The sequence below is a fragment of the Microcaecilia unicolor genome, chromosome 4, assembly GCF_901765095.1.
Source record: "Microcaecilia unicolor chromosome 4, aMicUni1.1, whole genome shotgun sequence".
Taxonomy (NCBI): Eukaryota; Metazoa; Chordata; class Amphibia; order Gymnophiona; family Siphonopidae; genus Microcaecilia; species Microcaecilia unicolor.
This window is the reverse complement of record NC_044034.1, coordinates 177,070,914-177,085,860: the sequence shown is the minus strand read 5'-3', so window position 1 is coordinate 177,085,860 and position 14,947 is coordinate 177,070,914. Positions and strand designations below refer to the sequence as shown.

Genomic DNA, 14,947 nt, shown 5'->3' with positions numbered 1-14,947 from the left:
ACCAATTCAAATGGTTAGAAAATATTTTATGGAAACTCTGGGAATGCCGGAGACTTCGTTGCCGCCTATAACACATGCTTATTATATTCAAACTGGTGGGAAACCACCAGAAAATTTACAACAAGATGCAATGAACCTCAAGGCATTCCTAGAATCTTCTCTAGAGGTTATCACTCAACGAACCACATTACTGGTAACTTTTGCGATGGAAATGGATAGGGACGCTGTCCTTAAGCTTTCTTTGAGGCATTTAGATTCCCTGTTTTTGGGTTCAAAAATTAGAGTTTTTCCTGATTTAGCTAGAGATACTCAACAGAGACGCAAGATATTTTTATCTTTACGTCCTAGAGTTAATGCTATAGGCGCAGATTTTCTTTTAAGATTTCCATGTGTATGTAGGATAAAATTTCAGTCTAAGCAATACCAATTTTTTGACCAAAACAGTTGGAAGATTTTTTATTAAGCAGAGAAGAGGTTAATGTACAAGTATAGTCACATATGCAACACTGTATGGCAGAGCTGAGTTAGCTGCTCGGGAATCAAGCTGTTCTTTTGATATAAAATGTTTAGTATTGTATTGTATTTCCCAATGTTTTGGATTGATTACCTAAATAGTGGGCGTTAGTTTGGAATAATATTTCGCAATGTTAATTTGCAGATTCTATTTGATTTTTATTTGTATTTTTCAGAGTTGTGTATTATCACTCATAAGTAAAAATTATGAATGTTAAAGATTGATAAATAGATGGGAACAAGATGGCGTTCAGAGAGGAAGTTGATCTCTGAGCTCCTGATCTCTGCCTAAGCTTGCGGTGGATTGAACCTTACCCGGTAACATCATGGGAAAAAGGAAGGGGAAAGCGGTGAAACCTACCTCCTCTGGTCCCGTTAACTCCACTCCCCATCAGCAGACGCTTGAGAATTGGGGAATTCAGAGATTGGATCCGCAGACGCCCACGACGGTCAGTCCTGACGTTGTTTCGTCGGACCACAGCACAGAAGGCGTCTCGTTGAGCCCGCCTTCATTCACTGCCCCTCCACGACCCGGAACTATGCTTGCAGTGGGAGTACAGCCTGTAGGGCGGACCGAAGTGCCCAGCTCTCAAGCTGCGAGAGGAGGACCTACTCCAATGCCGACCCCAGAGGTGATTTCTACCTGGAAAGACGATGTGGGAAACCCCGTGTCTACCAGGCTTCTGAGGGAAGTATCCGGGGAGTCTCGTGGAGTTGTTAAACCAGCAGTGATAACCCTAGAGAACCTATGGGACGCCATACAGAGCATGAACAAGAACCTGATTCAGGTAACTGATATCTTAAAAGAAGATTTATCCTCTGTTAAATCTTCACAAGCTCTTACAGCCTCTCAAGCTCAAAAAAACGAAGAGAGGATTGAGACTTTAGATGGAGAATTAAAATCTTTTCAAAGCCTTACAAGTCTAATAATTAAGGATAAAGAGATTCTGGGTAAAAAAGTTGAGTATCTTGATAACCAGACTAGGAAGAACAATTTGAGACTTCTTAATTTTCCCAAAGCACCTTTAATACCATCAACAGATATGCTTAAGAAGTATTTTGAAGAAATTTTGAAAATTCCCAAAGAGAGTTTTCCTCCGGTAGTCAAGACTCAATATATATTTGGAAAATCTGCTAGACCAGAACCATTACCTGATTTGAATGTAACAGCTTTCTTAGAAAACTCTCTTGAGACTGTTACACAAAGATTGACTTTGTTAGTATCCTTCGCTTTTGAGGTTGATAGGAATAATGTATTTCGTTTATATTTTAAACATATGCAAGCCAGTTTTTTGGGGGGAAAAATTCAGATTTACCCGGATTTCAATAGAGATACGCAAAAGAGAAGGCGAGAGTTTTTGGTTTTAAAGCCGAAGACTCTCGCCTTAGGAGGGTCATATACTTTGAAGTATCCATGCAGATGCTTGGTAACAATTAATAATGCTAATTATATTTTTCTTGACCCCAAAAAGCTAGCTGAATTTATTATTTCTAAGGAAAAGGGAATCGTTCAGCCCTGAATGACCCCTTAGGATGCTGGTTGTACCTTTTAGTGGGCGTCTAACGCTCACCCCTCTGAGTGATTGCTTCTAAAAGGAGGATTATACCTCCTTTGGTTTTTTTTTTTTCCTTCTTGTTTTGTATTCCTATATCTTGCTCCCAAATTATGGTGGTCAATATGTATAAGAAATATTTCCTGTTTTTCTAATTTAATGAAGAGAGATGTATCTCTGTTGTATATTATTTCCTAATCCTGCATTTATATTATTATGAATGTATTGTTTTTTGAAAAATCATAAATAAATAAAAAAATTTGATAAAGAATTAAAAAAAAAAAAAAGGGAGTTCTGGTTCATCCTTATCTGCATGATTGGCTCATACGGGCCAAGTCATTTCAGGAGAGTCAGCAGGTCACAGACAAAGTGGTCCACTTCCTTTAGTCCCTCGGGTGGCTAGTCAATTTCCAGAAGAGTCGCCTCCACCCCTCTTAGTCTCTGGATTACTTGGGGTTGCGTTTCGACACTCTAAAGGGGTGAGTGTTCGTGATGGAACCCCGGATTATCAAGTTGCAGACTCTGGTCCGTCATTTCCGCCGGTCAGTTCGACCATCAGCGAAAGACTATCTCCAGGTCCTAGGTTCTATGGCGGCCACGATAGAGACTGTAACCTGGGCCAGGGCCCACATGAGGTCGCTTCAGACACCCCTCCTCTCCAGGTGGTCTCCACAGAGGGATTCTCTTTGGAAAAAGCTGCTGCTCCTGGCACGGGAGCGGAACGCTGTACTTTGGTGGCTTCAGACATCCCAACTCTCCAGGAGAATGCTGCTGGATGCTCCACAGTGGACAGTGGTTACAACTGTGTGAAGGGCTGGGGAGCTCATTGCCTGAGCCAATATGCACAGGGTCTCTGGTCACCGGAGGAGGCGACCAGTTCCATCAACCTCTTGGAGCTGTGGACAATCCGCTTAGCGCTCCAAGCCTTTTGCCCTCTTCTGGAAAGCCGGGCAGTGTGCATCATGTCCGACAACGCCACGGCGGTGGCTTATGTCAATCGTCAAGGAGGAACAAAAAGTCTTCCCTTACAGCAAGAAGCTGCTCAGCTACTAGACTGGGCGGAGATTCATCTGCTAGTGCTGTTGGCGGGTCCCATGGCAGGAGTGGAAAATGTGCAGGCGGATTTTCTCAGTCGCACTACTCTGAATCCCAGAGAGTGGGCTCTAGGTGAGGCAGCATTCCAGCTACTCGTGCATCAGTGGGGTCTTCCAGTCCTGGATCTTTTTGCCTCAGTGGCCAATGTAAAGGCTCCAAAGTTCTTCAGTTGCCGGAGGGACCCCAAGTCTCAAGGACTCGATGTGCTCCTTCAGCCGTGGCCAGAGGGTCTTCTCTATGCCTTCCCTCCGTGGCCACTGTTGGGTCACCTGATCCAGAAGGTAGAGGCTTACAGGGGTCGAGTGATTTTGGTAGCCCCGAACTGGCCACGCAGGCCTTGGTATGCCGACCTTCGCAGTCTGCTGGTCGGACCTCCTCTACGCTTCCCAGTTTTCCCGGCGTTATTGATGCAGGGTGCTGTTTGTCATCCAGACCCCGGTCGATTTTGTCTTACGGCTTGGCTATTGAGCGGGCGAAGTTGACAAGAGAGGTTACTCGGCAGGAGTGATTTCCACCATGCTCAAGTCTCGACGTCATTCTAGTTCTCTAAATTATATCAGAACGTGGAGAGTTTTTGAGGAGTGGTATGAGAGCGGCGGTGCTTCTCCATTTTGCGCTTCTGTATTGCAGATTCTGGATTTTTTGCAGCGGGGGCTCAACAAGGGGGTTAGCTTTGTCCTTGCTTAAGGTCCAGGTTGCAGCTTTATCTTGCTTCAGGGGTCGGATTCAAGGAAAGTCCCTGGCCTCGCATCCAGATGTTCTCTGGTTTTTGCGGGGGGGGGGGGGGGGGTCTTGTGCGACCTCCCGCGCGGAGTATTTTTCCTTTGTGGGATCTCAATTTGGTTCTTTTGGCCTTGTCTCATACTCTCTTTGAGCCTCTCGCATCCTGCACATTGAAGGATCTGACTCTCAAGGTAGTTTTTCTAGTGGCGATTGCTTCAGCAAGGAGAGTTTTAGAGTTGCAGGCCCTTTCGTGTCGGTTGCCGTTCTTGGAGTTCGCGAATGATAGGGTGGTGTTGCGACCAGTTCCGTCCTTCCTTCCCAAGGTCTTGTCACATTTCCATGTTTCACAGTCTGTGATCTTGCCAGTCCTGGGGTCTTCCTCAGGTTCGGAAGAGCAGCGTCACCTCAAGTGTCTAGACGTTAGAAGGGCACTCAAGACCTATTTGAGGCTTACAGATGAATTTCGGCAGACAGATCGTTTGTTTGTCCTTATCTGGGGAGCCCGGAAAGGGTTGGCAGCTTCCAAGCTCACCATTTCTCATTGGCTCAAGGAGATGATTGCTTCTGCTTATCTTTTGGCTGGTAAGCCAGCTACTGTGGGAGTTAAGGCTCACTCTACCAGAGGTCAGGCTGCTTCTTGGGCCAAGCGCTATTTGGTTCCTCCATTTGAGATATGCAGAGCAGAGACTTGGTCCTCCTTGCATTCTTTTTCCAAGCATTACCAGTTAGATGTGGAGAGTCGGCAGGATTCTGCGTTTGGGACACAGTTGCTTACAGCAGGGTCCCGCCCATGATTTCACTGCTCTGTTACTTCCCATCAGTCAATCACTGGGCCGGGCCGGAGGAATGCCAAGGAATGAGAAATTAGACCTTACCTACTAATTTGCTTTCCTTTAGTCCCTTCGGACCGACCCAGATCCCTCCCATTTCACAGCATGTTTCTATAGTTGTATTTAGCCTGTGGTTCCTTTGAGGAGTGCTGCACTATCTATGCTTCCTTATTGTTTGAAAACAAACAAATAAAACCCACAAGATTGTTCCTTTGTTATACTTTGGTGCCTCTGAAGAGTGCGGCACCTTCGGCATGTTACACAGGCCTTTCATTAGCCTGATGTTCCTGGGTGCACAGAATGTATAAGGTTGTTTTCGTCTGCTTTGCTACTGTATAGTGGTCTCTTCTATCTGGCAAGGGCTCTTATTGGCTATCTCTGATGAGTCAGAAGTCTGTCTCCACCTGTTGAAAGGCGTGCACAACCCATCAGTCAATCACAGGGCTGGGCCGGAGGGACTAAAGGAAAGCAAATTAGCAGGTAAGGCCTAATTTCTCCTTACCCAAGGCAGAGTACAAAAGCACATACATAATCATAAAACAAATACAAGACACATACAAACATATCAAATTACAGCACAAAGCTATACAGCCCATCAGTGGTCCTAAAATGATGCATATGCCAAGTAAGAGATGCTGCTTCAATCATTTACTAAACAGTGCCCCACTGCTGCTTAATTGCTAAAGGTAATAAATTCCACTCATGGGGGTCCTGTGACAGAAAAAACTCAAATAAAAACATTATAGTAGCTTCCTAAACTGCCTTCTGTTGCTTCTCTTATAACCTTTAAAAAGTATTTATTGGAAATATTGAAGATTCCGGAGCAAGCTTATGCTCCGGTCTCTAAAATTTATTACCTATTACCTTATAATAAGAAGATAACTGATTAACCTGTAGTTGAAGGAGCTGAAGTTCCTTTTGACACTTTAAATCTTACACAAACACTTGAAGATGATACCCTAGGTTTAAAACCTGCAACATTTATTGTGACCTTTGTACTACAACCTGATAGAGACCGAATATTGAAGCAATTTTTTTGTCATAGAGATGAATTCTTTATGAATTGTAAGATCAGAGTATTTCCAGATGTGTCTCTAGAGCAACCCAAAAGAGGCACCACTGGTTTTACAACTGGGCAGGTGGTTTTGGTTGAATTTTCCTTGCAAGTGTGTATTGAAATTGAATTCAGTGAAGTATGTTTTTTATGATCCTATACATTTAAGTTCATTTTTGTAATCCAAGACTGTCGTAACTCCCAATTTCACAGCCAACAGTAGTAATTTCATCTACTCCATAATCTATTTTAAGGCAGAGTTATTCTCTTCTTATATCTCATTTCAATTAGTGATATGATTTTTCCTTGGAATTGTGCCTTATTCTCCTTGTTCAATTGTGGGCTAGAGATTGAATAATATATTTTGCTTATCTTATTTTGCATGTAATATGAAGTTTCAATATTATCCATCTTTTCTGTATCAAGATTATTCTTGGAATTCTGTAAGTTGCATAAGACAAAGAATAAAACAATCAAAATAAGACAAAGAATAAAACATCAAATCCAAATTTGAACCGTAACGCTATCCCCTGATTTCTATATGACAGCCAGATTTAGGCATGATCCCAAGATGCACGCACAACTTAATTAGCTAACAAGTCATTAACGAGCAATAACTGGCTGCTAACAACCAGTATTAGCATCAGGACAGACATCTGGCTGCACACTATTCTATAACGCATGGTGCCTGAATCCCATTGTGTGGAACTCGAAGGGGCGTTTAGACTACTGCAATCTGCTTCTTGCTGGCCTCCCACTTAGTCACCTCTCCCCTCTCCAGTCGGTTCAAAACTCTGCTGCCCGTCTCATCTTCCGCCAGGGTCGCTTTACTCATACTACCCCTCTCCTCAAGACCCTTCACTGGCTTCCTATCCGTTTTCGCATCCTGTTCAAACTTCTTCTACTAACCTATAAATGTATTCACTCTGCTGTTCCCCAGTATCTCTCCACACTCGTCCTTCCCTACAGCCCTTTCCGTGCACTCCGCTCCATGGATAAATCCTTCTTATCTGTTCCCTTCTCCACTACTGCCAACTCCAGACTTCGCGCCTTCTGTCTCGCTGCACCCTACGCCTGGAATAAACTTCCTGAGCCCCTACGTCTTGCCCCATCCTTGGCCACCTTGAAATCTAGACTGAAAGCCCACCTCTTTAACATTGCCTTTGACTCGTAACCACTTGTAACCACTCGCCTTCACCTACCCTCCTCTCTTCCTTCCCGTTCACATTAATTGATTTGATTTGCTTATTTTTTATTTTTTGTCTATTAGATTGTAAGCTCTTTGAGCAGGGACTGTCTTTCTTCTATGTTTGTGCAGCGCTGCGTATGCCTTGTAGCGCTATAGAAATGCTAAATAGTAGTAGTAGTAGTAGTAGGGTTGTGGGCATCTCGGGGATGTTCTGAAAAGTTCCACGTGGTGTTACAGAATATCGGATCTCTGTGCCCAAATTGGGCACCAGCATTTACACCAGTCTTTAGCAGGTGTAAATCTGGTACGCAAAGTTACAGCATGGGAATCGGCTCTTAAGTGTGACTCTATAAATGGTGCTTAGCACCGATCTTTTCCAGTGCCCAATTTTTTAGCACTGTTTATAGAATCTGGCCCCATATGCCTGCTGAAATGAAAATGTGTTCAGCTGCTTGTGAAATCACTTCTCATTAACTCCAACTTCAGAGAAAATAGCGTATTCCACGGAGATTAGTCCTACCACTGAGATTTATGTCAACACATAAAACAGCTATCTGATCCTATTTATTATATCGTATTAAATTAGGGCAGTTTCCAAAAGCCATGATGTGTTGTTTTGCCTTGATTGTAGCTGCTCTTTGCCATTCCTTAGGCACCAGTTTAGTCTGCCTAATGATTAAGATAGTCCTGCTTCATAATAGGTAAAGACAGTGATAATCCAGAGTGTGCAGCTGCCCATGTGTCTAAAATTTGGGTCAGCATTAAGAGGACTATGGAGAGTGAGAAATGACTTCCTTTAGCTAGAGGGCATTTCACTTTCCCACTGAAGTACCAAAGCCTGGCACCAGGAAACTTAAATTTACAGTAAAAGCAATAAAATCACATAAAACATAGTGTCTGAAAGTACTGAAGTGAGAATAACATTGAGATTTTCTAAAATATATTTAAATGAAGCCTGTAGGAAGGGAGATATATGTGTTAAGTGCTTTCAGCATGCCCCCTTCCCCCAAAATAAATCTCAGAAATTCTTCCCTTGCTTAAATATTTAAAACCTTGACGTCTTCTGCCATTTTTGCCCACAGCAAAGCAGATTAAAAGGAAATTTGAAGCTGGAAGATAACATTGTGGTCATGCTGCTGTTCTTTTTTTGATGAACTCACATTTTTTTTAATAATAAATTTTTATTGACATTTGAAAAAACAGCAAACTGTTCATAAACAGAGATGTACAACATTAAGCTTAAAGAAGTCCTAAAGAAGTCCTATGTGTCCTCCCCCATCCCCGCCATGCTCCCCATTATGTAAACCAAACTCCCATTATAACATCTCATACCAAGCCACCCCCCCTTGGTCCTTACTCCCTGTGCTTCCCATCTGAACTCACATTTTATGCATATTATTGCATTTCTTCTATCTTTGCTGACATATTTATGCTTCTGTGTGAAAACATTTTATATTATATGTGCAAAATCTGGCAGACAGATGCATATACACGTCTTTATAAAACAACTAATTTTAAGTATCTTGTTTGCAGACTTCTGCTTGTATTAAATGTTTTCTCACAGAAGGAAATTTTCAAAACTCCTGCATAGTTGCAGAATTTGTGGATACTTTTACTCTTGTAGACTTTACACCAGTTCTGTAAGAAAATATACAAGCATTCTTTCTTTTTGGTAATTACCTAGAGAGGAAGCAGCTGCAGAGATCTACACCCGCTTTTTCTTCAGGAGCATTTTCCTTTCAAAATAATGTGCAGAAGTTTGAAAATACAAACTGTACACATTATTGCCTTTCCCGAACTGAATTTCTGTACTTTTTCTGTGGGTAAAAGTAATATACATCCATGACCATTCTTTTATCTACAGAAAGAGAGAGAGAGGACAATTTTCAGACGGCCAGTTGCTTTTGAAAATTATCCTCCCCATGTTTCAGCTGGAACAGTATGGCTGCTTCTAGCTGATAGAAGGAGATGGGCATTTAGGAAAATTCTAACAATTATTGGACAAAATGCTGGTGCTCTTTAGTGGGCAAATAAGTCCTCTCTATATATAATGACATTTGATTGCTATCTATTCACAGAAACAGAATCACTTGTATAGTCAAGGTTTCAAGTTTTCTGTGGTTCTGTTGCTGTACAGTTTAATTACTAGTACAGAAACTGTCTCTCCATTTGTTTTTTTTATTTTTTTAAACATTTTCATGTGTATTGATACAAACAATTCATGTGAACAATTGAATGAAAGAAATAAAGAAAATTACTGAAATGTTTTACAATATTAAAATATTTTTACTTCAAAATGTTCAGTAGTGTAAGACTGCTTTGTTAGTGTAGATTAAAATAACATTGAACAACTAGTCTAATCATTATTGCATTAACGAGGAGCACCAGGTAGTTGGTCTTCTATAAATGTTTGTAAGCTTAAATACCTGAAGTGAAGTGGTTAAGAGGAAAACAAAGATTTTGAAAATAAGCAGGGTTTTAAAATGTGTATTTATAAATATTGAATATATAGGTCAGCAGTTTTTAGTCAGGCTAATAGATGTTTCACAGTGCAGGATATGGGATTGCTATGGTTCTTTCCCAGGTAGTGTGCTGCACTTTAAACTGAAATTCGTGCTATAGAGAAGAGTGCAGGCCAGTAATTTGCTAACTATATGATCATTGCATCTCATATACATCATAAAGGGATTTTCAACAACAGCATGGATGTGTTTGTTAGTTTTAAAATGACAGCATTGTCATGCATGTGTATTCTGAAAAATAACAGCGTAGAAAAACAGCACTAAGCACAAAACGAAAGTGCTAATTCACCCTGAAGAATTCTCCCCCTCTCACCTCTAGTCCTTTTATCTGATTATGAAATACAACCTCATTGAGAAACATTAATCTGCAATTGTGGTAATCTTGCTTTTATTATAGGTTAGAAAGTAAACTAGTAATGCAATTTTTTGATGACTTACTAAACTGTTTGAAAATGTTTGCAGCTTGGGGAGCAGCATTCCTTGGAAGAAGCCATCAGGATAGCCTCCAGAATACAGCAGGGTGAAACTCCAGGAATTGATGATTAACTGCTAGCACCCCAGGGAACAATGCAATGCACTGGTATCTTATTTACTGTTGAGAAGGCCATGTCAACTAGAGAAACACTTCAGAACGATGTGTGCAAGCATTATGCAAGAACAAGTCCGCTCTTAGCTTTTGTGCACATTGCTCTTGAAATCCATACCTGAAGTGATCCAGTGTATTTCCCAGGATTTTCAATCAATACGATGTGTACAATAACATCCTGTTAGCCACACACCTTACCTTCTAGGGCTGGCTGGAGCCTCTGGACAGCACAATATGACCTTCCAAAAGAAGTGGAATGATGTTTTACTATTAGTGTGTGAAAATAATGAAGACTCTTGGAATTCTAGAAAAGAAATTCCTGCAATCATCATTTCCCTTGGAGGCAGTAAAGGTGTGCAGAGCCTTTTTTGCAGCTTCCTATTACAGAACAATTAATTCTTGGCCTTTACACACTTCTTTACACTTGGATTTGTCTTTGCTGCAGTAATATCCTGTTTTATCTCCCCTTTTTTGCTCTATGTAAATACAGACTGTTGATGCTGAAGTGCTAATTATATTTTAACTTTACATTGGATTATGTAAAAAATCAGAAGCTTCAGTTCACTATTAAAGGAATTAAATCTACTGGGGATTTTTTTTTCTTACTAAATGTATCACATCAGTGTCCTTTTTCAAATCATGCTGTAATCGAAGTATGACAGAGCTGTGTTGTGTAACCTTACTGTTAATGTGATGTGAAGTTACTGCAGACAAGGGACATCATTTTATTTCCTGACTTGTTTCCATTCTCTAGTATCAAAGCAAAAAGGAGCACCATACACTCATTATATTAAAGTCTTACATTCCACATTTACCTGCACAATTCAGTGTAGATCACAATAGTAATTCACTGAGTCAACACCCAGGTAATTGAATAAACAAGTGAACACTTGATTAAGTAAGTCAAAACCAACCATATATCTAAATATCATAACAACAAAACACCTGATAATTCAGCTTATGGTAGTCTGCGGTTTTAAAGCCGCTGATCCTCACTTAGGTATTTAGAGCCTAGGCATTGTCCAGGCACTAACATTGAATACACGGGACAGCCACCAATCTGGAAGTTATTGTAGTGTTGGCCAGTGTTCAGTACCGGCATCCGCATAGCTAATCGGTCAAAGATATAACTGCTGCCTCTTCCCCAGCTCTGCCAGTAGACCTCCTTAACTAACTGCATAGTGCCACAGTGGTCAGAGGGGATATTTAACGGACACTGTGAGATTAAATGCTGCTGAATGTCCCGGGATGGCCCACTTAAACCCCCTTGAATATTGACCACAGAATAGTTAGAAGAGGTATTAGAGATAGCAGTACTGAATTTTTTTTAAATGTAGCCATATTTTTTGTTGTTTATGGAGATGGTTTATGTACCAAGATTTAAACCTTAAATGTCATAGCCAGCATTTAAGAAAACACACTTGCTGCTGTGGCTGAATATTGGGCTGTTTATACCTATTTTGGTTTTTGACTCCTTGCATGCTCACTGGTACAGGTCTGAGGGTGCTGGTGATGCATTAATAGGTCTTGCTTGACTCTAGAGAGTTGCATGGCTACAGCAATCTTACCCATCCCTGTCTGTCCTTGCTGGAATCTTACCCAACCCGGCAATAATTTAACCCGTTACAATCTGTCCCCACCCATCCCCACAAAACCCATTCCAGTCAGCTCTCTCAATCTCTGGATTTGAGCCACAGCACTGCTGGCAAGGAAGGAACGGATGTTGGAACTTGGAACACTCTGGTGCATACATGTAAGATTTGTCTGTGATTCACTGGCACTGTGTGCTGAGTGGTCACCATATGCATGTGCCAGTAGATGCTCGTGCCTGTGTCAGAGCTGAGGTCTGTGCATCAGCCCAGGAGCAAAGAGGATTAATAGTAACATAGTAAGTGATGGCAAATAAAGACCTGAGCGGGCCATTCAGTCTGCCCAATAGTCACACATTATCTATTCATGATTAAAGCAATGAGTGTGATATATACTTGATTATGTTATTTCTTTGGTGTTTCTGGGACGTAGACCATAGGAATCTATCTTGCCCTATCCTTATGTTCCAACTGCTGGAGCTGCCATCGAAGCCCACTCCAGTCTATTTGTCTTATTTGTGGGACACAGACTGTAAAAATCTGTCCAGCACCGTCCTCATGTTCTAGGCACTGAAGTTGCTATGTAAGCCCTTTACAACCCATCCTAAACTAGATTGCTATATATTAAACACAGACCATACGGGTCTGCCTGGAATTGGCCCTAGTTAATCACATCCCAGAGTTGCCATCTAAGCATCGCTTGACACATCCACACACATGGAACCATTTAAGTTTAGGTTTTTCATAACTTCCCTTTTTTTTTATTAGAGATCTGTGTTATCCCATGCCTTTTTGCATTCCTTCATTATTTGTGTCTACCACCTCCTTAATGGAAGACTTTCCGCATTTGTGCTGTTAAAGCAAGGAGGAGACAGAACTCAAAGAACTTGGTACTTGGTAGATGAGGGGCTGGAGCAGGTGGAATCCCGCAGAAACTGCTTCCATCCCCACGGGAACCCCGCAGAACTGATTACATCCCTGTGGGTTCTGTGGGATTCCCGTGCAGGTCTCTACTTGACTCTCACCTCACCTAGTGATTTAAATTATTCCTGCCACCTCTCCAGGGAAACTCGCGCATGTGGTCTAATGTGTAGCAGATAGGAACTGAAAACTCTTGCTTCAGTGACAGCACCTAACAGAGTATTTCTTTAATATTGTGCATCATAGAATCTATAAACAAAGACTGGGCCAAGTAATTGTACAGGTGCAGCCATTGCGCTTATTTGCTACAAAAGAGCAAACTGGTCTGATGTTTATGAAGTGGTGAAAGCAGTTAATGTAGCTGGGTTTAAAAAAAGGTTATGATTTAAAAAAAAAAATTGGACAACTTCCTGGAGGAAAAGTCCATAAATTAAAGTAAATTTGGAAAAAGCCATGGTTTATCCCTGGGATTAAGTAGTATGGGATCTTGCTACTTTTGGGGACTCCAGGTACTTATGGACCTGGACTGGCTGCTGCTGGAATAGGATACTGGGCTAGATCGACTCTTGGTCTCACCCTGTGGGGGCAACTCTTATGTTCTTAAGTGGTGCAATGTGCAGAAAAATAGGTAGAAAGAGATAGTCATACTGAAAAATCTTAAATGTAGAAATACTTAGCACTGCAAAATAAATACTACAGGTGTACATATAGAAATAGGAGAGTCAGGCTACCACAGTTATGTGGAAGAAAAGGGGAAAAAAAACCTAGGTTTTACTTTTGCTTACCAGGATGGCTGAAGCTGTTACTGCAGAGGCAGTGTTGCCACACTGGGACAGACTAGGGCTGACCTGAAATCCTTCCCTCTGCCATGTCTTCCCCCCAACTATTATGTAATTTCCTGGGAGGAATGTTACGCAGCAGAGGGAAGGCTTCTGGGTCAGCCAGCAGCAGCGTGGCAATTCTCTCTTACATGCTGCCAGCAATCCTTTGAAACGTGCTGCGGTGCCGTTATGCTCCTGATGCTGCATGGGGGGGGGGGGGGGGGGTTGGAGAGAAGATAAAATTGTTGGGCTGCTTGGGCATGGGAGTAGAGGGGAGGGAAAGAAAAGAGATGCTACATGGGGCGTAGGAGTGAGGGAATTTGTTAGGGAGGGGAGGGAGAGATGCAGGGGGGTGTAGGAGAGGGAGACATGCATGGGAGAGTAGAAGAAAGGGGATCATTATTGGGATATTGGGGGAGAAAGAGGGATAATTGCTGGATGTAGGGTGGGGAGGGAAGGAGGGGTGAATGACAAAAGAAGGAGAAATGTTGGACCTGGGAGGGAGGGGAGGAAAAGGTACTGCACAGGGGAGAGAGGGATGAAGGAGAAATGTTACATGGTGGTGGGAGAGATGCTGCAAGGGGGAAACATGTTAGACTTGGGATGCAAGGGTGAGAGAGAAGAGGAAAAGAGGGAACAATGTTGAACATGAGGGTGGAGGAGGGGGAAGAAGGAGGGAGATGTAGGATCCAGGGGTAGAAGACAGTGAGGGAGAAATGCTGGAATGTGGGTGGGAGGGAAGAGGTGGAGAAATGCTGGCCCCTGGGGGACGGGGCCAGAGGAAAGAGAGAAAGGACAGGAAGATGCTAGGAGGGGATAGAGGGTGGAGAGAGGAGAAAGAGGGGGCAGATGCTGGGCTAGAAGGGTTGGAAGGAGGCAGACACTGGGAAGGTGGAACCATGTGAAAGGCCATGGGGGGTGGTAAGGAAATGAACGAGAGGATGATAGTGATTATGGGGAGTAGATTGAACATGGAAGACTGGAGAAGGAGTGAGATGGGGAATAGGAGAGCTAGTGGGTGAAAGAAGGAGATGGAAATCAGGTAGGTATCTGAAAAGTAAAAAGGAAAAGGATTAGAAGATGAAATTTGAGTGGACAGAGAGCAGGAAAGAAAAAAAAAAAAAAGGAAAAAGCTAAAATGAAACAAACATCAATATGTCAGTGTAGTGAGGGAATGGAATGAGAGTGGAGAAAAGACAAATGAATAGCAGCTGCTTGAAGGAGAATTAACAGAAAGACAGGGAAGTGAAAAAGAGAAACTTGAACCAACATAATGGAAAAATAAAATGACCAGACAACAAAGGTAGAAAATACGTTTTATTTTTATTTTATTAACTGAAATTTGTTAGCTTGAGAAATGTGCATAGCGGATATCATTTTATTGTGTTCAGTAGAAAAAATAAATACATTTCTGATTTTTTTTCTCCACTGTAACATGCTGAGGTTCCGAGTTCAATTTTTGTCTACATATTTTTATTTCTAATTTGTGATCCCTTGTTCTGTATTTGGTGAGAGTCTGGACCCTAGCATGTCTAACACTAGTCCTGACCC

The 14,947-nt window shown here is 42.0% G+C and overlaps 1 protein-coding gene across 7 annotated transcripts in view; it reads left to right on the top strand.

Moving 5' to 3' along the window:
- Positions 1-10,650, top strand: part of ZNF143 (zinc finger protein 143) — a 229,103-nt gene extending 218,453 nt beyond the window's left edge. For all 7 annotated transcript variants that reach the window (XM_030201000.1, XM_030200999.1, XM_030201006.1 and 4 more), the window contains one exon: positions 9,942-10,650. In XM_030201000.1, the coding sequence (XP_030056860.1) occupies positions 9,942-10,025 (84 nt within the window). In that variant the 3' untranslated portion in view covers positions 10,026-10,650. The remainder of the gene's footprint in view (positions 1-9,941) is intronic.
- The last annotated feature ends 4,297 nt before the right edge of the window (positions 10,651-14,947 follow it).